At 42.5% G+C, this 27,435-nt stretch overlaps 1 protein-coding gene across 1 annotated transcript in view; it reads right to left on the bottom strand.

Annotated features, from left to right (window-relative positions):
* Window positions 1–653: 653 nt before the first annotated feature.
* The window catches only part of MORN5 (MORN repeat containing 5), a 36,178-nt gene continuing 9,396 nt past the window's right edge, over window positions 654–27,435 (bottom strand). The window contains exon 5 of the mRNA XM_056539406.1: window positions 654–1,152. Coding sequence (XP_056395381.1) covers window positions 1,073–1,152 — 80 coding nt within the window. The 3' untranslated portion in view covers window positions 654–1,072. The remainder of the gene's footprint in view (window positions 1,153–27,435) is intronic.

The raw sequence follows: 27,435 nt of genomic DNA, 5'->3' as shown, positions 1-27,435 counted from the left end.
TCAACTTCAGCAAAACAATAACAATAGGACCTGTTTGTGTTCATTGTACAATGGACCGTCCAGCTCCATTGGTTAACGTTGGAAGGACTCTGGGCCACATGTCTGACAAATATCTGGTGCATGGCATTTAATCGGAGAATTAGACAGATGTATGTAATGTGTGCAAGAATAATAAATATATCTAAAACCAGGACAAACAGTTTCACAGAAAGATGGCACAAGGGTAGAAAAAGTTGACAAAAACTGATAAATTCCCTCAAGCGTTTGCTTAATAGTTGAATATTGATAATGAAATATACCTTAAAAAAAACTAAAGTCAATTATTTTAATAAGTATCATGTTTTTCCTGACCCAGTCCATCAAAAAACAAAACCCAGTTAGTATCTTGTTGCTTCCTCTCTGGCTTTGAGGCCTGGACTAAAGCCCTGTGTGGGACTGTTTTTTTTATCCCACTCCTGCTTAATTTTTAGCTTGCGCTAAAATGGCCCCCCCCAATGCCATTCTAATTCCCGCCATACCCTGTGCTATTTTAACAACCCACTGTGCCATTTTAATTCCTCCCAATCCGCTGTGCCATTTAAACACCCCCCGTGCCATTTTAATTCCCTCCTCCCTTCCCTCTCCCACCTCCTCCTCCCTCCGATCCCATTTGCTTTTTTTTTTTTTACCTGTCCTGTGTCCTTTGGTGGTGCAGGGTCACGGCAGGTCAGACATCCTCTTAGCTGCACTGACAAGTGACGCCCCGATATCACCCCTCGGAGCAGAAGGAGGTCACTTGTCAGTGCAGAGCAGAGGACGTCGGACCTGGCTTTACAAACTAGATTTATAAATATTTAAATTAGCATACAGACCCTTTCACATGTACATGGTACACAATAGAGAAATTTCTTACTTTTTTCAGACATTTTCCTCGGCACCAACAAGTGACTTGACATTGGTAACACATTATACAATTCTTAGTTTATTGATAAATCTATTTTGAAGATGAAGAGACACAGAAAGGTGTCAGTGGACACCTTTAAAGTCCTTATTTTATGAGCCCTATAACACATGTGAGATGCCAGTGCTGGTCCTAGGGCTTAGGCCTGTATCCTGTAACTTCATCCCATCCTTTTCGACAGGTCTGAATGATCCATTCATGTTCATCATCATCTGTAGAGACAGAATTGAAACAAAATCAAGGTTTTAACAACACAGCACATAACTTGCACAGAAGGTAAGTGTATGCGTGATGACTTTAACACAGTGGCTATGGGAACACCGTGCTTGGTATTGTTTTGGATAAATGTTTTGTTGTCTCATTAAGGAACATGGCAATTTATGCTGTTACTTTGCTGTGTCCAAAGCTGTCATTCCGGACCCCCACTGGATTTACTCCTGCTGCCAATCACTAACCTCAGAGATAGTCTGTAGGAGACCACTAGGGTCAGGGATTGACTGCAGGGTATAAAGGACAGTCATTGTTGTAGGGAAGTAAACAAAGATGGTAGTTATTATTGAAACAAAGGCACTGGGCGCAACAAGAATAAAACAAGTATTTTTTTTTATTGTTTTACAATAACTGACTTTAACATTTTTTTTTAACATAATTTGGGCAACCCCTTTAAAAGGGTATTCTGATTTGGACATTAATGGCATGTTTGCAGGATAGGTAATAAATGTCCAATAGAAGCAAATCTCAAATCTAGGACCTGCATCTATCTCAAGATTGACAGTCCCTGGCCCTCTCCAGCCTGCTTGTGTGCTATTCTGTTTGTTCAATTCCCATTAATGTCACTGGAAGTTATGCAAAATGCATAAAACAGTTTTTATCTTTCCGCCCATCTACAGTGGCTGCTGCAGGCCGGAGGGAGCGGGGGGCCTTGATCTTGAAAACATTTCAGGGGCTAGAGGTGGAACTTGCAGCTTAAAGATATTTATGAAATATCCTGTTCATATGTCATAAGTGTCCAGATGGGAATACCCAGGGCTCAAGTCCTGCAGGAAAGCGTGGGAACTGAGTTCCTGCACTTTTTCCACAGCATGAACACTGTTCCCATTAGCAGAACCAGCCCTTGAATGGAAATCTTGGGTGAGTTCCCACACTTTTTTCCCCCCAAGACTTGACCCCTGGGAATACCCCTTAAAGTGTGCACTGTAGTTGACACTGGTATGGTGCACTGAGTAGGCTTTTGCCAGCATTATGCCTTTGCAATCCTATGCCTTATTGTGTGAGAAGAAAACTAAGAGAATACAATTTCTGTATTAATACTTCCTCCTCCGCTATGGCGGTTTACCAGGTACTATAACTAGTTTGTATATTACTATGTGCAACTAGCATAGCTACAGTGGGGAAAAAAAAATTATTTAGTCAGCCACCAAGTATGCAAGTTCTCCCACTTAAAAAGATGAGAGAGGCCTGTCATTTTCATCATAGGTATACTTCAAATATGAGAGACATAATGAGAAGAAAAAATCCATAAAATCACATTGTCTGACTTTTAAAGAATTTATTTGCAAAGTATGGTGGACAATAAGTATTTGGTCACCTACAGAGAAGCAAGATTTCTTACTCCCACAGACTTGTAACTTCTTCTTTGGGAGTCTCCTCTGTACTCCACTCGTGTGTTAATGGCACCTGTTTGAACTTGTTATCAGTATAAAAGACACCTGTCCACAACCTCAAACTGTCACATTCCAAACTCCGCTATGGCCAAGACCAAAGAGCTGTCGAAGGACACCAGAAACAAAATTGTAGACCTGCACCATGCTGGGAAGACTGAATCTGCAATAGGCAAGCAGCTTGGTGTGAAGAAATCAACTGTGGGAGCAATTATTAGAAAATGGAAGACATACAAGACCACTGATAATCTCCCTCGATCTGGGGCTCCACACAATATCTCACCCGTGGTGTCAAAATGATCACAAGAACAGTGAGCAAAAATCCCAGAACCACACCGGGGGACCTAGTGAATAACCTGCAGAGAGCTAGGACCAAAGTAACAAAGGCTACCATCAGTAACACACTACGCCGCCAGGGACTCAAATCATGCAGTGCCAGACGTGTTACCCTGCTTAAGCCAGTACATGTCCGGGCCTGTCTGAAGTTTGCTAAAGAGCATTTGGATGATCCAGAAGAGTATTGGGAGAATGTCATATTGTCAGATGAAACCAAAGTAGAACTTTTTGGTAAAAACTTGACTCGTCAGGTTTGGAGGAGAAAGAATGTTGAGTTGCATCCAAAGAACACTGTAACGGCTGGAGTAGTGGATCCGCTGTACCACTGTGGACGATGGTGAAAGCCACACCAGGGACCGGAGTCTAAGGAGCCGCTGGTTTTCACCAAAGCTCGCCACAAAGCGGGATGGACTTGCTGCGGCAGGCGAACTCCCAGGTCGCTACCCCTGGCGCGACTTGCCCACAGTGGCGGCCGAGATGAGGCGAGGTACAAATTCGTAAGGCAACTCAGAGTCGGGGATTGGCAGATAGGTCAGGGCAGGCGGCAAGGTACAGTGGTCAGGAAACATAGCAAAAAGGTACTGGTGCCAGTCTCCAGATCTCTATCCCAAAAAAAACCTTTGGAGGGAGTTGAAAGTCTGTGTTGCCCAGCAACAGTCCCAAAACATCACTGCTCTAGAGGAGATCTGCATGGAGGAATGGGACAAAATACCAGCAACAGTGTGTGAAAACCTTGTGAAGACTTAGGCTTCTTTCACACTATAGATTTTTCATCCATTATTAAAAATCAATTTTCTGTATAGTATAATTAAAAAACAGATGTATAATAATGGGTGCTAACGGCTGAATAACATCTGTAAAAATAACGGACATATTCATCCGTTAAGACCCGTTATAACATCCGTCATGTACCGTTATTTTATGGCCGTTTTAACACCTCTGCCTACAGACTCCTGCAGCCGGGACTACTACTACTCCCATCATGGAACAGACTTTTTCCATGATGGGAGTAGAAGTCTCCTGGCTGTGGGAGTCTGCCAGTGGCTGTGGAAGCTACATCAGTGTTTGTACTACTACCCCCATCATGGAATAGACTCTGTTCCATGATGGGGTTGTAGTAAAGGGGCTGAGGGAGTGATCGCACCAGGTCTCACTTCTGAGACCCAATGCGATCAGAAGTTATTAAACAGGGGAGCGGGCGGAATGCTCCACTCCCCTGCTATGTACGATGTATTATTACTTTCATTTTTAACCCCTTGGGGACGGAGAGTTTTTCCATTTTTGCATTTTCATTTCTTCCTCCTTACCTTTTAAAAATCACAATCCTTTCAATTTTGCACCTAAAAATCCATATGATGGCTTATTTTTGCAGCAACAATTGTACTTTGTAATGACATCAGTCATTTTAACCAAAAATCTACGTCGAAACGGAAAAAAATAAATAATTGTGTGACAAAATTGAAGAAAAACGCCATTTTGTAAGGTTTGGGGGCTTCCGTTTCTACACAGTACATTTTTCAGTAAAAATGACACCTTATCATTCTGTAGGTCCATATGATTAAAATGATATCCTACTTATATAGGTTTGATTTTGTATCACTTCTGGAAAAAAATCATAACTATATGCAGGAAAATGTATACGTTTAAAATTGTCCTATTCTGACCCCTATAACTTTTTTATTTTTCTGCTTATGGGGCGGTATGAGGGCTCATTTTTTGCGCCGTGATCTGAAGTTTTTAGCGGTACCATTTATATATTGATCGGATTGTTTGATCGCTTTTTATTCATTTTTCATTATATAAAAAGTGACCTAAAATACGCTATTTTGGGCTTTGGAATTTTTTTGCGCGTACGTCATTTACCGTGCGGTTTAATTAACAATATATTTTTATAATTCGGACATTTCCACACGCGGCAATATCACATATGTTTATTTTTATTTACACTGGTTTTTTTTTATGGGAAAAGGGGGGTGATTCTAACTTTTATTAGGGAAGGGGTTAAATTATCTTTATTCACACTGCACACTCTGAGCTTTTACATTGATCAATGGTTTCTCACAGGAAACCATTGATCAATGATTCTGCCGCTTGACTGCTCATGCCTGGATCTCCGGCACTGAGCAGTCATTCAGCGATCGGACAGCGAGGAGGAAGATAGGGGACCCTCCTGCTGTCTTACAGCTGTTCGGGATGCCGGGATTTCACCGCGGCGATCCCGAACAGCCCCCTGAGCTAACCGGCATGAGTGTACTTTCACTTTAGATGCGGCGTTCAACTTTGAACGCCGCATCTAAAGGGTTAATAGCGCGTGGCACCGTGATCAGTGCTGCGTAATATTAGCCACGGGTCCCGGCTATGACGCGGGGCCACGTTATAGACAGGGAGTGGGCGGAGGGGGTACAGGTACGCCCTCCGTCCCCAACAGGTTAAATTCCCTGCTGGGAGCCCCTGTGTGCTGTTATAGCGCTCCATTCCTTGCTGGTACCTGACCTGTCTCCCCTGTGCACTGCTTCATTCATTCACCGCTGCTGCCGCCAATGTCCCCGCTGCTGCCCTGATCCAAGCGCAATCAGAGTGCACAGCGGGAACATGTCAGTCTATTCCCCACTGCTCATCTCCGTTACCTAGGGAGATGAGCAGTGGGGAATAGACTGACATGCCCCCGCTGTGCGCTCTGATTGCGCTTGGAGAATGGGCAGCAGCGGGGACATGTCGGGCGGCGGTGGGGAATTAATGAAGCAGCGCATAGGGGGGGACAGGTCAGGTACCAGCAAGGAATGGAGCGCTATAACAGCGCACAGGGGAGACAGGTCCCTCCATTCTCCACTGCTCCTCTCTGTTAAGTAAGGAGATGACAAGCAGGGAATGGAATGGCATGTCCCTGCTGTGCGCTGTGACAGAGCTAGAAGATGACCAGACAGCAGGCAGGGGTGGAATCATACATATACACATGGGAGGAATGAAATTAATATACTTAAGTCAGGGGGAATGTGATTATACAGTAATTAGGCATACTGTAAGTTTAAAAACCCCACCGGGTGCCCTGAATGGCTCCTCCGTACCGGCCGTTCAGGGCTCCCGGCGGGGAATTTAAAAATTTAAGTAAAAATACATCGTACATCGCAAGGGAGCGGAGCATGCCGCTTGCTCCCCTGTTTAATAACTTCTGATCACACATCGGGTCTCAGAAGGGAGACCCAGTGCGATCAATCCCTCAGCCCCTGTACTACAACCCCCATCATGGAATAGAGTCAAAAAATCCCATAGACTTTAATGGGATTTTGTAACGGCTTTTAAGGCTTTTCTAACGGATGTTTATATCGGGTCTTTTAACTGAGCAACTTTATAGTGTAAAAGGGGCCTTAAAGAAAATACCTCTGTCAGTGCCAACAAAGGGTATATAACAAAGTATTGAGATGAACTTTTGTTATTGACCAAATACTTATTTTCCACAATAATTTGCAAATAAATTCTCTAAAAATCAGACAATGTGATTTTATGGATTTTTTTTCTGATTATGTCTCTCATAGTTGAGGTATTCCTATGATGAAAATTACAGGCCTCTCCTCTTTTTAAGTGGAAGAACTTGCACAATTGGTGGCTGAGTAAATACTTTTTTTTCCCCCACTGTATGTCTTTCCATCTTGTCTACTAGTTAAAAGAGTGAAAAATGTTGTCATTTGCTATCCTATCCCTATCCCATGAACCAATTGCTGTCAGAAGTTTGTATAAAAACTCAAATATTTTCCAGTAACAAATACTAAATACAATAAAGTAGCACACGAAGAAAACATAAAATACATTTTCAGTACATAAACAGAACATGAAAAATACGGTATAAAATGACATAGCAAGTGCGATTTAGCCGAACATGTTGTAAGCCATAAGTAGGCCCAAACTTAACTTGTTCCTGTTTGTATAGTTCCACACTTAAAGGGCCGATTGCCTCATAATTACGGCAGTTCTGAGGCTATTTCATTCCGTGCAGCTGCAACCTCTTCAGCTCTAACCCATGGAACAAGACAAACTGGGCTTATTATACTGAACAAGCCTTAAAGCCCCTCCCTGACTGTCAGTAATTGGCCGCAATGGACTTAACAGCCACTTGACTATCCTTTTCACACTACCTGGCTGTGCAGCCAACAATTTGAATCACAAATGTATGTGCCTCTTACTGCAGCTGCCTGCGAGCGCCAGCTCTCCGATCTCCTGCATACAAGACCTCAAGCATCAGGACTATGCATCAATGTTTAAGATGCAATTATTCGTAGGTATTGATTAGCGCCAGAAAAAGCAGGAATAATAATTGCTACTCTTCCAATAGCGGCTATTCTGAGTATGTTAATGCGGTGACAGAGACGGTTTTTACAACATTTCAAGATCTTAATTTCTATCTATGTTGATATTGGACAGAGATGCCTGGTCCAGCTGCTGTTTGGTAGAAAGGAAACAAATACTTTATTTTTACCCAAAATATGGCAATGCAACTAGAATGTATAACAATATATATATTATTAGAACAAGTTGCAGGTCAGCTAAGACAGTACCAAGGTATTACAGATGCCTTTTGAAAACATGTGTTAAAGTTAATATATTTGTAAGGGTTTATACGTGTGAACTACCGTATTTTTCGCCGTATAAGACGTACTTTTCTTCCCGTGAAACTGGGGGGGGAAGTTAGTGCGTCTTATACGGCAAATACACATTAAAACCAGTGGTCCCTGCGGCCATCAACGGCCGGGACCCGCGGCTAATACAGGACATCACCGATCGCGGTGATGCCCTGTATTAACCCTTCAGACGCGGCAATCAAAGCTGACCGCCGCGTCTGAAGCGAAAATGACATTAACCCGGCTGCTCAGTCGGGCTGTTCGGGACCGCAGCGGTGAAATCGCGGCATCCCGAACAGCTTACAGGACACCGGGAGGGACCTTACCTGCCTCCTCGATTTCTGCTCCGTGCCGGGATCCCCTGCATGGCCGGCGCTCTCCTTCGTCGCCGTCAATAGGAGTGGCGTGCGTAGCGATTTGATGGAGGCGACGGAGAGCGAGGATACCGGGCAGCTGAGACGTTCCAGAGCGACGGGGACACCCCGAGGACGCGGCGACAGCGATGGAGGGCGACATCCAGGGAAGCGGTGATGAGCGGTGACGGGTCCGGAGCGGCGGGGACACGTGAGTACTACCTCCTATACCAGTGGTCTTCAACCTGCGGACCTCCAGATGTTGCAAAACAACAACTCCCAGCATGCCCGGACAGCCAACGGCTGTCCGGGCATGCTGGGAGTTGTAGTTTTGCAACATCTGAAGGCCCGCAGGTTGAAGATCACTATCCTATACTTTACATTGTATTTGGTTCAGAATCTTTATTTTCTAGATTTTAATGCTTTAAAATTGGGTGCGTCTTATATGCCGGACTGTCTTATATGATGAAAAATACGGTACATTGCATTTCATCACTGAACAATGAAATACTTCTCACATCATACACCCATCAATGATGTGCATGCTGACTCCATACATCTTCATATTACCAACTCTTTGTGAACTATAGGCACACCAAGATAAAATATGGGCCCACAGAAAGCTAAGTGCATTATATTGCGGATTAATATCCCTGATACATAGGTAAAGGAGGGTTAAAGAGAGGTGTTATACAGAGATGTCAAACTGCAAATATTAACTGTTCTCTATTTTAGGGGAAAGTGAAGTTCTGCCTTAGATTTAATTTTTGTTATTCCCATCATATACCGATGCACCCTGTTACCAAGCCCACTGTTTCTCTTCACTGCCTCAAGGGCCCTACTGGAAGTCTAAGTGGTAGGGCTTTATGGAAGTTTAGGTCTTTTTTAATACTGATCTTTGCTTTTATACATTTCGGTATGTCAGTACATTAGCCTCTGATGTATGAATACATAAATAAATATCAAACGAAAGCCCTGGGAAATCTCAGTGGACCCTAGTATTTTGTTCATCTATGGTCTTCTACCTCAAGTGGGAAACTTAAACCGTACCTGTCAGATCCCACAAAAAAAATAAAAAATAAAAAGAATATCTTATTCAGTACCTAATCCTGACCATGTAGATATAATTTTTATGCATCTATCACCTATATTTATTATAAAAAAAATACCTCTTTTTATTAGCTTACAGTGTTAGAAATCCTCTCAGTGGAACGGGGCATGTCCCTCCCTTGTGGTGGTGGGAGGTGATTGGTGCACCTGCTCATGCAGCCTTGCCCATGAGTCATCTCTTGTCCATGACTCATGGACAAGCCTGATGCTGCTGCAGGACTAGATAATGTCCCAGTAGGTGGAATTTTCATGAGCCGTTTTCTTTATGAAATATTGAACATTTTTCAAACAACCATATTACATAAGGTTTTCAATTTTCATCAGGAATAACATATAAAAAGTTTTGGGATCTTACAGTGCCCAATTTAACAAGTAGACTACAAATAATTTTATATGTTGAACTAGATATATTTGTATCCTTTTTCAATGTTTGTTACAAAATAACTATGTAATACTTTTCAAAAAAGTTTCCAACTTCTGACCAGATAGCCTAGCATGCTGCTTAGGCCCCTTTTACACTATAAAATTCATCCGTTTAAAGATCTGTTATAAACGTCCGTTAGAAAATCTTTAAAAACGGATGTTAAACGTCTGTTACAAAATCCCAATCAAGTCTAAGGGATTTTTTTATTATCCGTTATGACCTCTTATAGCCTGTCATGAATAATGGACGTTAGTTGTAATGGAAGAAAAAACGGCACATGCACAAATTTTTCTTCCATAACAAGAAACGGGTAAATTAACGGACGTTATTTTTAACATTGAAGTCTATGGCAAACGGATGAGCCTTCATGGCAAACAGATGAGCCTTTAGGTCATCCGTTTGCACCTGGTTTATAATATCCATTATTACTTCTGAGCATGCTCAGAAGAGGTGACATCAGCAGACTCATGCAGTGCTGGGGGACTACTACTCCCATCATGGAACAGACTTGTTTCCATGATGGGAGTAGTAATTCTTGGCTGCGGGAGTCTGCTGGTGGCTGGGGAGGCTACATTAGTCTTTGTACTACAACCCCCATCATGGAACAAACTCTGTTCAGATGTGCTGCTGTAGAATACTTTTCATTCATAGCGCTGCCGGGGGCTTATGATAGCGCTGCGGGGGGAACATATATATGCGCTGCGGGGGGGGGGGGGGGGGGAATATATAAATGCACTGTGGGGGGTAAGATATATGGAAGCCTGTGGGGGCCAGATATATTAACCCCCCCCCAGCAATTCTATATATCTTTCCCCACTGCAGCACTTCAATTTGAAAACCCTGCCAGGAGCCCTGAATGGCTCCTCAGTACCGGCCATTCAGGGCTCCCGGCGGGGAATTTAAAAATGAAAGTAAATACATCTTACATCGCAGGGGAGTGGAGCATGCCGCCCGCTCCCCTGTTTAATAACTTCTGGGCCGGAAGAAGCGTCCGCAGTGATGCGCAACTAGTAGCCTCTAGTGGTGTTCCCCGCGTCTGAGAGCTGAGCCGGCTCTCACTCCCCGCTTTGGATTTGTACTCCTCTACATCTCTGCAGCTATTCTCTAAGAATAAACTTCTTCACATTGCAACTACAGTTCGGGTGAGTGAGACTTCTTTCCGTTTTGCTACTGTTCCATGCTTTCACAAGTGCTGACCATGTTTCTGCAATACAGCCAATTGCAAAAATGGAGTAGTTTAGGATAGAACAGTGTGGTTTTAAGTAGTCACATGGCAAAAAAGACATTTGGCACATGTACAGATACCCTTTTGATTACAGGAAAAGATAATTAAAAAATGTATTCCGCTTGGTTTTACACAAAATGTGAAGTTACATATGTATACCAAAAGGGCAATAAAACAGTGTGTTGAATTAGACAAGATATATAAAGTACAGTAAAATCTCACTCAGCAGACACCTCCCAACAGCGGACAGTTTTTTATTTCCCGGCAGACTCCCATAAGACTTAGTGTATTTGCACCCTCCGAATAGGGGACACTCCCAATAGGGGACAAAACACTCCCACTAGGGGACAAAATACACCCAGTAGGAGACAAAACATCCCCAATAGGCGAAAACCCGGCTTATGTGCGGGCCCTACCTTGTACACAGGGGCCGCCATCAGGGGGGGGGGGGTACAGCCAATACCCCAGTAAAGCGTCCGGGCTCAAGCCCCTGATCCACTGTTTAAACATTGGCCTCCTGCTTCTGTACATCCACCGGCCACATTATTTGTCCCTTCCCCTCTGAACCACTTTATTCCCCCTGTGCCAAATCATACCCCCCCCACTTTATTATTCCCTGTGCCACATCATTTCACTGATGTCAGGAGTATCCCCCCATAACTGCTGGCAGCCACCACTGCTCACAGCCTCTCAGTAAGTGCAGCGCACAGGACATCAGGAGAACGTCAAACCCGCTGAGAGCCCCTGCACCTGAGCCTGCTGGCCAGGTAAGAAGAACAACAGGGGGAGGAGGGAAGGGGAAAAGTGATGTGGCACAAAGGATGAGGGGGAATGATTTGGCACAGGACACAGGGGGATAAAGGTAGAATGAAATGGCACAAAGGGGATCAAGGGGAAATTATGAGGCACATGGGGTAAGAGGAGGATGATCTGGCACAGGGCAAAGGGGGAACAAGGTGGCACAGGGAGTTTCAACGGGGAGAAGCACTGGAGGGATCAAGAGGGCAAATAAAATACCACAGGGGAATAAAATGGTACAGGGGGTATATAAGGGGTGAATAAACGGCACTGGGAAATTCTACTGTAATTTTGCTCTTTATCGTGTTTTATAGGTAATTATACTCTAGAGTAAGTACAGTACAGTATTCAGTCATTTAGAAAGATTTGTGAGCCTTTTTTTTTCCCAATAGGGGACATCTCTCAATAGTGGACACTTTTTTCACCGTGAGTGTCCACTATTGGGAGATTCTACTGTACTATCATCAATATGATGCTTTAAAACCAAACTTTTACTGAGGTGATGTCTTGATGACTAAAAATAAACCCATTCCCAAGATGTAATGGATCCACATGGTATTAATATTAGACCCGTTATTGAGCTTAGTCTGCTTTATGAATATGTTCTATATAAAAAATGCAGGAGGTGCCGATAAACTTGCTACTATTGACATAATTTGGCTCAGTCCACAAAAATCTATAAAAGTTCATCTACATCTAGGGACTGGGGTCTGGCCACAGGTAATAGGAAAGAAGAATATTGTTTGTTTTCATACTGAATTGTCTTCAATGTGATCTTTGACACCATCCACCATTTAAACTTATCTGTAAAAACAAGCTACATGTGAACTCTGCTGTGATGGACATCCTAAAGCGACACTCCCAGACCCTTGCATAACTTCTGCTAAACCTGTCTTCTTAAGACACTGCGACAGAGGACTTCCTGAATGTTTCCTACCATCTGCTTTAGATGCTTTAGTGGGCTGGCCTGTAGCCATGGAGTTTTCCTGCTCCTTCCTGCCCACCCTATACAAGTCATTCTAGATGGGTTCCCTGTCATTCCAGTCCCTTTCCTCGTTTTCCTTTGCCTACGGCATGTTTTTTTTCTTTTACTCTTCCGTTATTTCATGGCCTTGTGCCTTCAAGTACCTCCCCAGTGACCTTTTGTTTCATTGCTTCTCCACTTATCTTAATTTTATCAATGCACTAAACATTTAGTAGTATTGTTTCCAAGCTTTTTCTGAGAACAACATTTCTGAATTCATGCTAAATGTTATACATACAATAAACATCCATAAATACATACATAATATTCCTTTGTGTGCCATTTTCAATGTCTTGGATCCTGCCCTGTTCTGTAAGTTACTAAACTCAAAAGCTCCTAACCTGGATGGTCATTCTACGTGGCTAGAAGTTCTACTACCATGCAGACTTGTCTGTGAAGGATAATTATACAACTTCTCATTTCCTATGTCCAAAGAACGGCAGTCCAGGGCTTGTGAAGTAAATCAGAAGCCCCACCATTCCATTTCAAGCCTAAGTATTTCAAGCATGTTCAGAACATCAAGAGGACAGGTATCAGCCATTTGGTGAACAAGCCTGGAAGCAGATGGCCCCATCCACTGTTTAGTGGTGGTACTACACAACTGCTGGTCAGCTCCTGTTATAGTGAGCTTCAGTCACCAGGCCAGACAGCTATGCAGTCAACAAAGCCAATTGCTCCAGTCCTGTTTACTGTATATTGCGGGCGTCGAACAGCTGATCCGTGGGGGTGTTGGAAATCCCTTTAGTTTTTAAATAAGACTACATCTGTTCAATTGGGACCATACTAGAATGAAAGGTCTATGGAGAGGTGGCTGGGTTTTGAGAAGACATAAACGGGACTGGTTCTGTGAATAAGGCAGGTAGTTTGCTGCCAGTTGACAATGTCAATACGGGTGGCTGCTAGTCATGTGTGCTGAGCAGGTCTCTTTAGTGCGTGTACCACTTTTCTTTAGTACTTCAAGGAGTTCATTGAACATGATCCAGAGAGTTCATAGGATGTTTCCTTTCTAATGAATACTCAATTATAGCCCCAAGTACAGGCTCCGAGTGTTGTCTATTATGTCTCAGTAATTGTATGAGGAGGTGTCATATCTTCTACAGTATATCTCACTACAGTCTCCACAATACTGACGCTCTGTCTAAAGTGGAGTAAAGAAAGGCTCAAATAAAGCATTGAAGGTGTCTAAGAGTGATAGTTCTGACTGGAGAACTCTACAAGGCAATTACTTGCAGTGCATTCACAAGTGAAGTACTCCACAGAAGAGGACTTTTCCCTACAATTCAGAATGATATAGTAAAAGGGTTTGTACAAGTTCTGGTTAAAGAAAATGTGCCTGACCATCTGACATGCATCATACATACGGTATGCTTTTTATACATCACTTGAGGATAAATACCACAATATAAGAACCTCCACAAATATACACAAACAATTCTTTAAATCAGTATTCCATAATTGTGAAAACATAGATTTGAAAGATAATAAAAGACCTCGTATGATATGGTCAGCAACACCAAATAAAGTTCTTAAAGAGAATCTGTCACCAGGTTTCTGTTGCTCCGATTCTAGTGCTGTCAAACGACATGGGGTGGATGGGGTGAATGCAATGCATTAGACTCAGCGTGACCTGCTGCATGAAATGATGTATAATGCCATGAGAAAGTAAAAAAATAAACAGTGAGAGACAGAATAACAACACCAAAAAATCCAGAAAAATAAAAATAAAACACAAATACGTTATGAATTGATTTGCATTTTCCTGTTTGTATAGTAAAAGTATTTGATCCCCAGGGTTTCTGGCTGAATCACTTAGATGGTTTTGGCAATGGTGAAGAGTTTGGAATCTGATTGATTGCTTTTGTGCACCGGTGTCTTTTATACATTTAAAGGGTAGCTCCCACTATCCTATTTTTTTTTTCTGTCCCTGCCTATTGCCAATCTATCCCTAACCCCCTCCCTGCTTTTAATTTTTATTTTTGCTATATTAAAAATGCCTTTTGTCTGCCTGGCAGTGTGCTCACTACCAGGCAGACTTCCCCAGCAGGCACCACGTCACTGATGCCTGCTGGGGGGGACTTCTGCCCTTAGTTCATCTACACAGGGTGCCTCCAGCTGTTTCATCACTACAACTCCCAGCTTGCCCTGACATCTATTGGCTGTCAGGGCATGCTGGGAGTTGTAGTATTGAAACAGCTGGAGGCACCCTGTGTAGATAAACTATTAGTTACATGCGGCGCTAGCCCCCCCCTCCCCCCCCCCCCCCGCACCATACCCCGTTCCCTCCATCACAACACCCCCCCCCCCCCCCATTACACTTAACTGCAGAGTCCGGCAGCGGGCGTGCAGGGCGGCGACGGAGATGTGCGGGAGGAGTGGCCTCCCTCCCAGCCATCGGTCCTTTTTCAGGCGTGACGTCACGCCAGGCTGCAGCCGGCCACTAGGAGGGAGACCCCTAGTGGCCGGTTTTCAAATGTAAATTAAACTATTTTAATTAAAAATAAATAAATAAAAGTATATTAGAGATATGTTGTAGTACATAAGTACTACAACATATCAAAAAATAAAGTTGGTGACAGTGCCCATTTAACAAGCTGAGAGTAGGAGCACTACCTTTAAGAGAGTGCTCCTAATCTCAGCTTTTTACCTGTATACAATACACCTGGGAGCCAGAAATCTTGCTGATTGATAGGGGATGAAATAATTATTTCACTGAGTAAAATAAAAATCAATTCATTACGTGAAATGTTTATTACAATTGTAGACTGATCATGTATTTGTCAGTGGGCAATTGTACAAAATCAGTAGGGGGATCAAAATTGTTTTCTTTACTGTTCATGAAAGCCTGCCACCAGGAGTCCTCCCCGGAGTACCAAGGAAAAAAAGCAATTTTTTGGTGAAGTGCCAGAGCTAGAAGCTCTTCAAATGCCATAGCCATAGCAGTTAGCACTTTCCTAGTAAAATATCAGCTACTGAAAAAAAGTCAAAATTGTATAGAAAAGACATGATATACCGTTATGTTATATACTTACCGTTATGACACCTGTTGTTCTAAACTTCTGTTTCTATCACTTTGAATTGTTACATTTATTTACTGCATTCTCTTTTAGCTAAAAATCCTTTGCCCATCCCTTTCATTTTTTGATCCATTCATTATTATGTCATGTACCGTGCTTACAAAACATTTTACTTCAATGATTCAGACCAGCATGTCTCTAGGAAATGTAAAACGATTTTTAAAGTGACAGGGACACATTAAAGCGGACTGTGGTGGGAACTAAGTATTATGGTAAAGGTGGGGTTACTGCATATCATGGTAAAAGATTTTACACCTTGTATTTCTAGGGTCTGGTGGGGGGTGTATGTCAGAGGACTATGCAACGGATACCTCTACTGTATAGCTATAACAGAGAGTGGCATTCATCATACATAGACTTCCATCTTAAAATATACTCCACATGGTATACATTTTTTTTACAGGATCCTGCTCAATGGAACAGTGCAGAAGTCTGATCTACACCCTGTTCCAAATGATTATGCAAATTATATTTAAAGGGGTACTTCGGTTGAAAATAATTTTTTTAATCAACTGGCTCCACCAGAAAGTTAAACAGATTTGTAAATTACTTCTATTAAAAAATCTTAACCCTTCCAGCACTTATCAGCTGCTGTATACTCCAGAGGAAGTTCTTTCTTTTGGAATTTATTTTCCGTCTGACCACGGCGCTCTCTGCCAACACCTCTGTCCATGTCAGGACCTGTCCAGAGCAGGATAGGTTTGCTATGGGGAATTGTTTTTTGTTCTGGAGAGTTCCTGAAATGGACAGAGGTGTCAGGAGAGAGCACTGTGGTTAGACTGGAAAGAATTCCAGAAAGAAATACAATTTCCTCTGTAGTATACAGAAGCTGATAAGTAATGGAAGGATTAAGATTTTTAAATAGAAGTAATTTACTAATCTGAAGTGAAGAGAGTAGAACTTCTGCTCACCTGATTCAACACGTGCATGGCCAGCCTCACAGTTCAAAGCAGAAATCATAGAAGAAGGTGGAGCCAGCACTGTGTAAAAACATTCCTCTTTATTGAAATCCTGGTAAAAGTCCATAGAAAAGCAGAAAAATTAGCACTAGGACAAAAGTGCATAGTTGTACTACCTTAAAACGCCGACGCGGTTCAGGCAAATTGGCCTGAACCGCGTCAGCGTTCTGAGGTGCTCCAACTATGCACTTATGTCCTAGTGCTCATTTTTCTGCCTTTCTATGGACTTTTACCAGGATTTCAATAAAGAGGAATGTTTTTACACAGTGCTGGCTCCACCTCCTTCTACGGTTTCTAATTTACAAATCTGTTTAACTTTCTGGCACCAGTTGATTTAAAAAAAAAAAATAAAATCCACCGGAGTACCCCTTTAAGTGTCACAAAAATTAGATATTTCTTTTTTCAGTTTAACTCATGGATGGCATTGTGTCTCAGGGCTCTTTTGATCACTGAAAACAATCTCAGAAACCTATGATAATTAGATTGCCAGGTGAGCCCAATTTAAGTAAAAACTACTAAAGGTGGGTGTTCCACATTAATGCCTTGGACGAGGTATGAAAACATTAGATATTTCACGAAAACGTAAGCGTGATCATCGCACCAAGATTGGCAAATTCTCCACTGGCGCCCTGTGCTCTTCACAGATGAAAGCAGGTTCACACTGAGCACATGTGACAGACGTGACAGAGTCTGGAGACGCCATGGAGAACGTTCTTCTGCCTGCAACATCCTCCAGCATGACCAGTTTGGCGGTGGGTCAGTAATGGTGTGGGGTGGCATTTCTTTGGGGGGCCGCACAGCCCTCCATGTGTTAGCCAGCGGTAGCCTGACTGCCATTAGGTACAGAGATGAGATCCTCAGACCCCTTGTGAGACCATATGCTGGTGAGATTGGCCCTGGGTTCCTCCTAATGCAAAACAATGCTAGACCTCATGTGGCTGGAGTGTGTCAGCAGTTCCTGCAAGAGGAAGGCATTGATGCTATGGACTGGCCCACCTGTTCCCCAGACCTGAATCCGATTGAGCACATCTGGGCCATCATGTCTCGCTCCATCCACCAACACCACGCTGCACCACAGACTGTCCAGGAGTTGGCAGATGCTTTAGTCCAGGTCTGGGAGGACATCCCTCAGGACACCATCCGCCACCTCATCAGGGGCATGCCCAGGCGTTGTAGGGAGGTCATACGGACACGTGGAGGCCAACACTACTGAGTCTCATTTTGACTTGTTTTAAGGACATTACATCAAAGTTGGACCAGTAGTGTGGTTTTCCACATTATGTGTGATTCCATATCCAGAGCTCCATGGGTTGATAAATTTGATTTCCATTGATAATTTTTGTGTGATTTTGTTGTCAGCACATTCAACTATGTGAAGACGAAAGTATTTCATATGATTAGTTCATTCATTCAGATCTAGGATGTGTTATCTTACTGTTCCTATTATTTTTTTGAGCAGGGTATGTGGAGTTTCTGACTGACCACTTTCTTCCCTGGTAAATAAGGAAGAACTATGCTTTCCATAACAAAATCATCTTCATGCATGACAATGCACCATCTCATGCTGCAAAGAATACCTCTGCATCAATGGCTGCTATGGGTTTAAAAGGAGAGAAAGTCATGGTGTGGCCTCCTCCTCCCCTGACCTCAATCCTATTGAGAACCTTTGGAGCATCCTCAAGCAAAAGATCTATGGGGGTGGGAGGCAGTTTACATCCAAACAGCAGCTCTGGGAGGCTATTCTGACATCTTGCAAACAAATTCGAGCAGAGACTGTCCAAAAACTCACAAGTTCAATGGATGCAAGACTTGTGAAGCTGCTATCAAATTAGGGATCCTATGGTTAAAATGTAACGTGACCTGTTAAAATGTTTAAAAAGTAAAAAAGTTCTTAAAAGTTTGATTGAAATAGATTTTGATTTCAGTAAATATGCTGCAAACATAACAAATGAAAATTTTCAGTTCTTTACAACCTACTGTAAAAAATGTTTTAAAACTTACTGTACGTAATAATTTGGAACAGTGTATTATAAGTTATGTTTAAAAAAAATACTGTTATCATTAGGAGGTTTGTTCAATAAAATTTGAATTGTACTCATAATAGTGGATAACATGAGAATTATGCTGACTGTTATTTACATCAATTATTTAGGTAAATTAGAAAAATATAATTTGCATGATAATTTGGAACAGGGTGTATTCCATAGAGCAGAAAAAAAAAACACGGAAGCCACTTGAATGGAGGACAAAATGACACTTTTTGGCTTTCATCTGTTTGATTGGAGCCTATGAACAAATAAGGGGTATGTGTCAGGAATTTTCCCAACGCATACAGCAAACGGACACCACAAATGTGGTGAGACAGAGGCCTTGGGGCAAAGTATCTTATAGTGCAATGTTGGGGCAATGCATTAAGTGGCGAATGTAACACTGCATCTTACCAAGGACACTGAGGACACTGCACCTTCTGGTAAAGAGTGGGGGTCCTCTCATATCTCTCCTACACATTTATAAACACATTAAACATTGTTCAAATGACAATATAGTTATTTATTCAATAGATTTGGAAGTATATTTACCATTTACAATACTGTGACTTGACATTCAGTAACTTTTTATTCTGACGTTGATAATAAATTGCCAAACCATTTTCTGCATTCGGGAAACAATGTACCCCAGTTTACAATGATGCCGTCATACCGCTGGTGTTTAGTTAAACAGCGATTTTGTCACAGACAGGATATCTTCTAAACAAAAGTTATAACAACAAGTTCAAAGCCTATGCGAGAACATGGGATGGCTGGGTGTTCCCACCATATTGTTAATCATTACAGGTTCCTGTGTTTTTGGAAAGCATACCGCTTATCTTGGCTGATAAAATATTTTCTGCATACCAAACTTTTTGGGATGTTCGCCAACTAAAACGATTGAGACAAAGTTATAGGATGAGGTGTCAGGCAGGGCAGAGGGATAGCTTGTACAGCATATAGTCACTTTCAGTTTTTATTTTTAAAGGGGTACTCTGGTGGATGGACAGTTCCTGAGATGGACGGAGGTGTCAGCAGAAAGCACTGTGGTCAGGCAGAAAAGAAATCCAAAAAGAAAATAATTTCCTCTGTAGGATACAGTCGCTAATAAGTACTAGAAGGATTAAGAATTTTTAATAGAAGTAATTTACAAATCTGTTTAACTTTCTGGCACCAGTTGATTTAAAAAAGGCACCAGTTGATAATAAAAAATAAAAATAAAAGTTTTCCACCGGCGTACCCCTTTAACACTAAAGGAGAGCTATCTTGCAAGCACTAGACACACTGAGACTAGTCACTTTATTTACAGGGCCAATAAACAAAAAAAAAGGGGTGATTTAATGTTTTTCCATTCTGCACCATTGACAGACATATGTGCTCCCTATTTACTAATTGAAAGGGAATCCTGGTTCCTAATCAACCAATGTTTAAACAGTGATGGGGCATAGAATGCTTGTTCTGGTCCCCTGACAATTCTTGGGCTGTTAAAGGGATACTCCAATGGCCAGTATTCTGGCTGCGTTCAAAACATTTAGTTCCAAACGCCGTGCGAGCGCACAGTGTTCGGAACTATATGTTCCGAACACAGCCGGAACACTGGCCAGTGGAGTACCCCTTTAAGACCTACATAGGGATCAGTGCAGGAACATGAAGTTACACATGAGTGGCTTTTGTAGAGGTGCAGAGTAAGAATTGAGAGGAATCTATCAGCTCTATTTACCGCTATGAGATGCAGAAAGAGTTGGGTACCTGTGCCCTCCTTGACTCCTTAACATCAAAAGGGTCTGGAAAGTGAGAGCAAGAGAAAAGGCATACCAGACTGTGGCACTTGACCAAATTGGTCCCACCTTCTTGACACTTGGTAGAGAAATCAAAAAGTGGTTTTATAAAGCTTCCTTTTAAACAGCTATCCAATGGCGTCTGTAGCTTCTAGCAGCAAATACAGCTGACAAATCCCTTTAACTACACTGCTCAAAAAAATAAAAGGAACACTTAAACAACACAATGTAACTCCAAGTCAATCCCACACTGATTGACAATCAATTTCACATGCTGTTGTGTAAATGGAACAGACAACAGGTGGAAATTATAGACAATTAGCAACACACACCCAATAAAGGAGTGGTTCTGCAGGTGGTGACCACAGACCACTTCCCGGTTCTTATGCTTCCTGGCTAATGTTTTGGTCACTCTAGTGGTAGCATGAGGCGGAGTCTACAAACAACACAAGTGGCTCAGGTAGTGCTGCTCATACAGGATGGCACATCTTGCTGTTGCAAGAAGGGTTTGCTGTGTCTGTCAGCGTAGTGTCCAGATCATGGAAGCGCTACCAGGAGACAGGCCAGTACATCAGGTGACATAAAGGAGGCTGTAGGAGGGCAAAAACCCAGCAGTAGGACTGCTACCTCCGCCTTTGAGCAAGGAGAAGCAGGAGGAGCACTGCCAGAGCCCTGCAAAATTACCTCCAGCAGGCCACAAATGTGCATGTGTCCACTCAAATGGTCAGAAACATAATCCATGAGGGTGGTATGAGGGCCCGACGTCCACAGGTGGGGGTTGTGCTTACAGCCCAACACCGTGCAGGACATTTGGCATTTGCCAGAGAATACCAAGATTGGCAAATTCACCACTGGGGCCCTGTGCTCTTCATAGATGAAAGCAGTTTCACACTGAGCACATGCAACAGACGTGACAGAGTCTGGAGACGCCTTGGAGAACATTCTGCTGCCTGCAACATATTCCAGCATGACCGGTTTAGCGGTGGGTCAGTAATGGTGTGGGGTGGCATTTTTTTTGGGGGGGGGGGGGGCGCACAGCTCTCCATGTGCTTGCCAGAGGTAGCCCGATTGCCATTAGGTACCGAGATGAGATCCTCAGACCCCTTGTGAGACCATAGTGTATGCTGGTGCGGTTGGCCCTGGGTTCCTCCTAATGAAAGACAATGCTAGACCTCATGTGGCTGGAGTGTGTCAGCAGTTACTGCAGGAGGAAGGCATTGATGCTATGGACTGGCCCACCCGTTCCCCAGACCTGAATTCGACTGATCACATCTGGGACATCATGTCTGGCGCCATCCACCAACGCCACGTTGCACCACAGACTGTCCAGGAGTTGGCGGATGCTTTAGTCCAGGTCTGGGAGAACATTCCTCAGGAGACCATCCACCACTTCATCAGGAGCATGCCCAGGCATTGTAGGGAGGTCATACGGACACGTGGAGGCCACACTTACACACACACACACACACACACACTTCTGAGCCTCATTTTGACTTGTTTTAACCCCTTTAGGACCCAGGCTTTTTCCGTTTTTTCGTTTTCAATTTTTCCTCCTTAACTTTAAAAAATCATAACTCTTTAAAATTTTCACCTAAAATTCTATATGATGGCTTATTTTTTGCGTCACTAATTCTACTTTGTAATGACATTAGTCATTTTACCCAAAAATCTACGGTGAAACGGGAAAAAAATCAATGTGCGACAAAATTTATGAAAAAACACTATTTCGTAAGTTTTGGGGGCTTCCGTTTTTACGCAACACATTTTTCGGCAAAAAATTATACCTTATCTTTATTCTGTAGGTCCATACGTGTATAGGTTTGATTTTCTATCACTTCAGAAAAAAATCATGAATACATGCAGGAAAATGTATACGTTTAAAATGGTCATCTTCTGACCCCTATAACTTTTTTATTTTTCTGTGTTCAAGGCGCTATGAGGGCTCATTTTTTGCGCCGTGATCTGAAGTTTTTAGCGGTACCATTTTTGTTCTGATCAGACTTTTTGATCACTTTTTATTCACTTTTTTGTGGTATAAAAAGTGATCAAAAATGCGCTATTTTGGACTTTGGAATTTTTTTGCGCATACGCCATTGAACATGTGGTTTAAAAAGCGGTATATTTTTATAATTCGGACATTTCCGCACGCGGCGATACTACATATGTTTCTTTCTATTTACACTGTGTTTTTTTTATTCTTGGAAATGCCGGGTGATTCAAACTTTTATTAGTGGAAGGGATAATTGAAAGGGTTAATGATTTTTTTACACTTTTCTTATGCAATATTATAGCTCCTATAGGGGGGGCTATAACATTGCATTAACTGATCTTTTACACTGATTGATCCATCTCCATAGGAATGGATCAATCGGTGTTTTGGGCGATTGAATGCTTAAGCCTGGATCTCAGGCTTGAAGCATTCATTCGGCGATCGGACAGCACAGGAGAAGGTAAGAAGACCTCCTCCTGTGCTACAGCTATTCGGGATGCAGCGATTATACCGCGGCGATCCCGAACAGCTCCCTGAGCTAGCCGGGCACTTTTACTTTCGTGCCGTGCGCTATTAGAGGCAGGTCTCGGCTTCACTATGACGCCGGGCCCGCCGCGATATGATGCGGGGTCACCGTGTGACCCCACGTTATATCGCCGGACCAGGACCCAGGACGTACCCATACGTCCTGGGTCCTTAAGAGGTTAAGGACATTAAATCAAAGTTGGATCAGCCTGTAGTGTGGTTTTCCACTTTGATTTTGAGTGTGACTCCATATCCAGACCTCCATGGGTTGATAAATTTGATTTCCATTTATAATGTTTGTGTGATTTTGTTGTCAGCGCATTCAACTATGTAAAGACGAAAGTATTTCATACGATTAGTTCATTCAGATCTAGGATGTGTTATCTTAGTGTTCCCTTTATTTTTTGAGTTGTTTATATACTATATGCACTCTTGTTGGCAAACATTTTGGGAACCTGTCTCTGGCATTTTCATGAATGAGTTGAGGTTAGCATTAGTAAGAAAAGTCAGGGTAGCGCTGTGGTTGTGACTTACGGGAAACTCTGGTTCACACATTTATAGAACCACTATGGCTGACAGCGTCACAGGGTGTTGTGGCTGTTATATTAGATTACAACTAAGTAGTGGCTGCAACTACTGCGCCCACTAATATATCAGAACTGTAGGCACTTCTACTATTTACACACTATGAAGAGAACTACTACTAAATGCCCCTATTGCACAGGTGCCCAAATCCACATACATCTGTGGGACTGGACGGCTATCTTATTTGTATGGGATCTTCCTGACTCTCTTTTGACAGTTAATGTTGGAGAATAGAAGTATCAGGCATACTGAATATCACTGTCCAATCACATCGTTCTCCCTGGATATAAGTTGCTGGTAGAAGTTTCTGGCAGCAGCTTACTTTCCTCTCCCTTTTGACAAAACTTGCATCCCCATCTGAGCCAAGGGTGAATGTGTATGAAGGGGGGGGAGAAACAGCTGTTCATTTAGTGCACTGTTTCCCAAACCAGGGTGCCTCCAGCTGTTTCAAAACTACAACTCCCAGCATGCCTGGACAGCCTTCGGCTGTCCAGGCATGCTGCGAGTTGTAGCTTTGAAACAGCTGGAGGCACCCTGGTTGGGAGACAGTAATTTTGTGTATGAGCACTTTAAGGCTAGGTTCAGACTACTGAATTTCCGCCTGCAATTCCTCTTTGAAATTGCAGGCGGAAATTCCGCTTGCTAAAATGTCTAGTGTAGTGAACGGGTTTCCGTTCACAAATTCACACTTCGGAATTTGTGAACGGAAAATCCGCTTGGAAATTTCCGCCTGAAGAATGGAGTTGCTCTTTCTTCAGGCGGAAATCCGCGCGGAACACATTACAGTCTATTGGAGACTGCAGTGTCTGCGCGGTCCTAGCGCCCACTGATTCAGTCAGTGCCGGCCTCACTTGGAATATCCGTGCGGAAAATTTTCTGCCCGGAGATTCCGTAGTCTGAACCTAGCCTTAGAGTGCAATGCTTGAGCACTGTAAAAATTACTTTTATACAGGTGATGGGCCTTATACTAAGTTCTGAATTTGTTTTTCAATGTTTCTAATCCAAAGATCCTGTACTAAAATAAGTTGTTGAGCTTGAGTGAACTTAGGAACACTTACCGTTCTGTTAATACAACCACAAAAAAATAATTGGCTTTGTAAGTTACAATTAAACAAACATTTATTGTGGTACTAGGACTTTACTGTTAAGGGGTTGGTTCTTTTCAGCCCTGGATTTTGAAAATCCTCAGAGGTTTGGAGTATCAGATATTGACATGTACTTTACACTATATGCATTTTTAAAGTTTGTGAGATGTGAGAATGTCATTGTTATGGGGATTTGTGGATGTCATTGTTATGGGGATTTGTGGATGTCATTTGTTATGGGGATCCGTGGATGTCATTGTTATGGGGATCCGTGGATGTCATTGTTATGGGGATCCGTGGATAGCATTATTATGGGGATCCGTGGATAGCATTATTATGGGGATCCGTGGATGTCATTGTTATGGGGATCCGTGGATGTCATTGTTATGGGGATCCGTGGATGTCATTGTTATGGGGATCCGTGGATGTCATTGTTATGGGGATCCGTGGATGTCATTGTTATGGGGATCCGTAGATGTCATTGTTATGGGGATCCGTGGATGTCATTATTATGGGGATCCGTGGATGGCATTATTATGGGGATCCGTGGATGGCATTATTATGGGGATCCGTGGATGGCATTATTATGGGGATCCGTGGATGGCATTATTATGGGGATCCGTGGATGGCATTATTATGGGGATCTGTGGATGGCATTGTTATCGGGACCTGTGGATATCATTGTTATTTGGATCTTTGAATGTCATTGTTATGGGCATCTGTGATGTAATTTTCCTGAAGATTTTTGCATGTTATTTTTTATGGGGAGTCTGTGAATGTTGTTGTTTTGGGGATCTGTGGCTATAAATGGGGACATGGCAATAATTTTATTAATAAGCGGTACTGGGGTACTTAGGTGGCACCATTTAAGAGAAAAAGTTAATATATATTGGAGCCTCTTTCAGGAGACCTTCTAGAATGCACCAAAATAAACAAAAAAATTAAAATAAAAAGGCCCCTATGCATAATGTGTGGTGGACAAAAAATCTGGCCTGGAAAAGGGGGTGGTCCTTTAAATATGTATTTGTATTAATTTACTTGTTTATTTATTTAATAGCAAAATTACTCTAAATGTATGATTATCTGACATGGCTTATGTTTTGTATAGATTTCTGACATTTCTGACTGACAGTCATGGAAACTATATGGGTGAAACTTGTCATCAGGACGGTAGCACATTAGATTATTTCTGGATTTTGCTATTTCCCTTTCATACATGAAGCATGGTCCATGCATGAGGAAAATTGCTAGTTAGCTGGCAATTTGTTTTTATTAATTTTTACATTTAGGACTACTTTTATATGTGTTCTTTTTAGTAGGAATACTATAGATTACTTTGTAAAATATTAATGGCAGTCATTCGCTTGCTTACAAAAGAAACATATGTACACTACAATACAAATCATGATAAGCACCATATAGCAATACCGATAATTGTGTGTAATGTTATTAAGTGGCCTAGTGGACACTTTATTTGAGTTCTAACACAGGAGCCCAGACCAAGTGCTCTCTGCTACACAACACAAGAAAGCTGTTGGGTTAATGTTTGCCCCCCCTTCGCTGAGAAGTTGTCTTGGCTTTGACAAGTTATATATAACACGCTCTTGAATCAGTCCTTAGAGATCGGTAAGTGCTGCCTGTGGTGCAGTGGCTGTTCACAGAAACATTTTCCAGCTAAAATGAGAACCGTGTCAGGAGAGGGTCTAAATAAGGTTTCCTGCAGAAACCAGGTTCACTTTAATAATTACGATAAGCCGGCCTGCAATTACTTTCAGTCTGGACGACGCTCTCATGAAAGCTGTGTTGGCAGCATATGCAGCGCCTAGAAAACATCTTCAGCCCCCTTCCTTGGACTTACCATGGGAGTCACAGGGGATTTTATTGGGTGTTTTTGAGACTAAAAAGGATTTTCAATGTGATTGTGAAAACAAATCTCTACAAAGTGATCAACGTTTATTACAATTATTAGATACAAAAAAGATAATCTAAATAACTGTTCGTCCCCTTAAAGCCAGTGCTTAGTAGAGGCCCCCAGCTAGCAATCCAACCCTTAATCCTGGGCAGAGCAAAGAGAAGTAAGGATGAATCTGCTCATACAGAAACAATAGTATAGTAGAATAGTATATGGGTTTGTCCTCACTGATGTGCGTGAAACAATGATCCTTCACCTACTCCTGTACTAAACAACTTATCCCCATCCACAGGGGGGGGATAAGTGCTTGATCATGGGGGATCCAATTGCTGGGACCCCCACGATCTCCTGCCCGGCGCTAAGGTCTCCCCATGCATGGAGTTGTGTTAACCACCGCGAGAAGCTGAGAGCCAGAGTTACATGAGCGTTGGATCTCAGGCTCTCCTATAGACATGCATGGAAGAGGCATTTTGGCCACTGCTTTGCGTGGTGGATGCTTCGTGCATGGGGAGAGTCGGGGGGGATTCAAGTTCCCCTTTAATGAGTACCTATCCTTTTAGGTAAATTTTTAGGATAAGCTGTCCTGTGTGTGGACATGAGAAGCAGAACTACTTTTAATTGTCTCTTAGCTAGGGTGCAGTGCCTAACCGTTATGATGTTTATTTAATGCGCACACACAAAAGAGGAGATCCTGCTCCCCTGTATCTCTATAGCACACCCACAGAAGGAGCAGCAGCATAGAGGACATAACATATCAGTACTGAGCAGCGTAAGTCCATTATTGGAGAGAGATATAACACTAATTAAAGCTTTTAACTGAGTCTCTGTGCCTCTTTCTGCCTCTGTCTTACTCCGCAGCTCGTACTTTCCCCCTCCCCATTCATAGACTTCTATGGGCAGCTGGCCCTTTTTTGACTCCTTTTTATGTTGCTGCATTAATTTAAGCCATCACAGATAATAGCATAGGGTAACACTTGACAGTATACTAGTACTATACCAAAATAGAACACTTATTT

Source organism: Hyla sarda, chromosome 9 (genome assembly GCF_029499605.1).
Source record: "Hyla sarda isolate aHylSar1 chromosome 9, aHylSar1.hap1, whole genome shotgun sequence".
NCBI lineage: Eukaryota > Metazoa > Chordata > Amphibia > Anura > Hylidae > Hyla > Hyla sarda.
The sequence above is the reverse complement of the archived record's forward strand: the minus strand, read 5'-3'. Positions and strand labels throughout refer to the sequence as shown.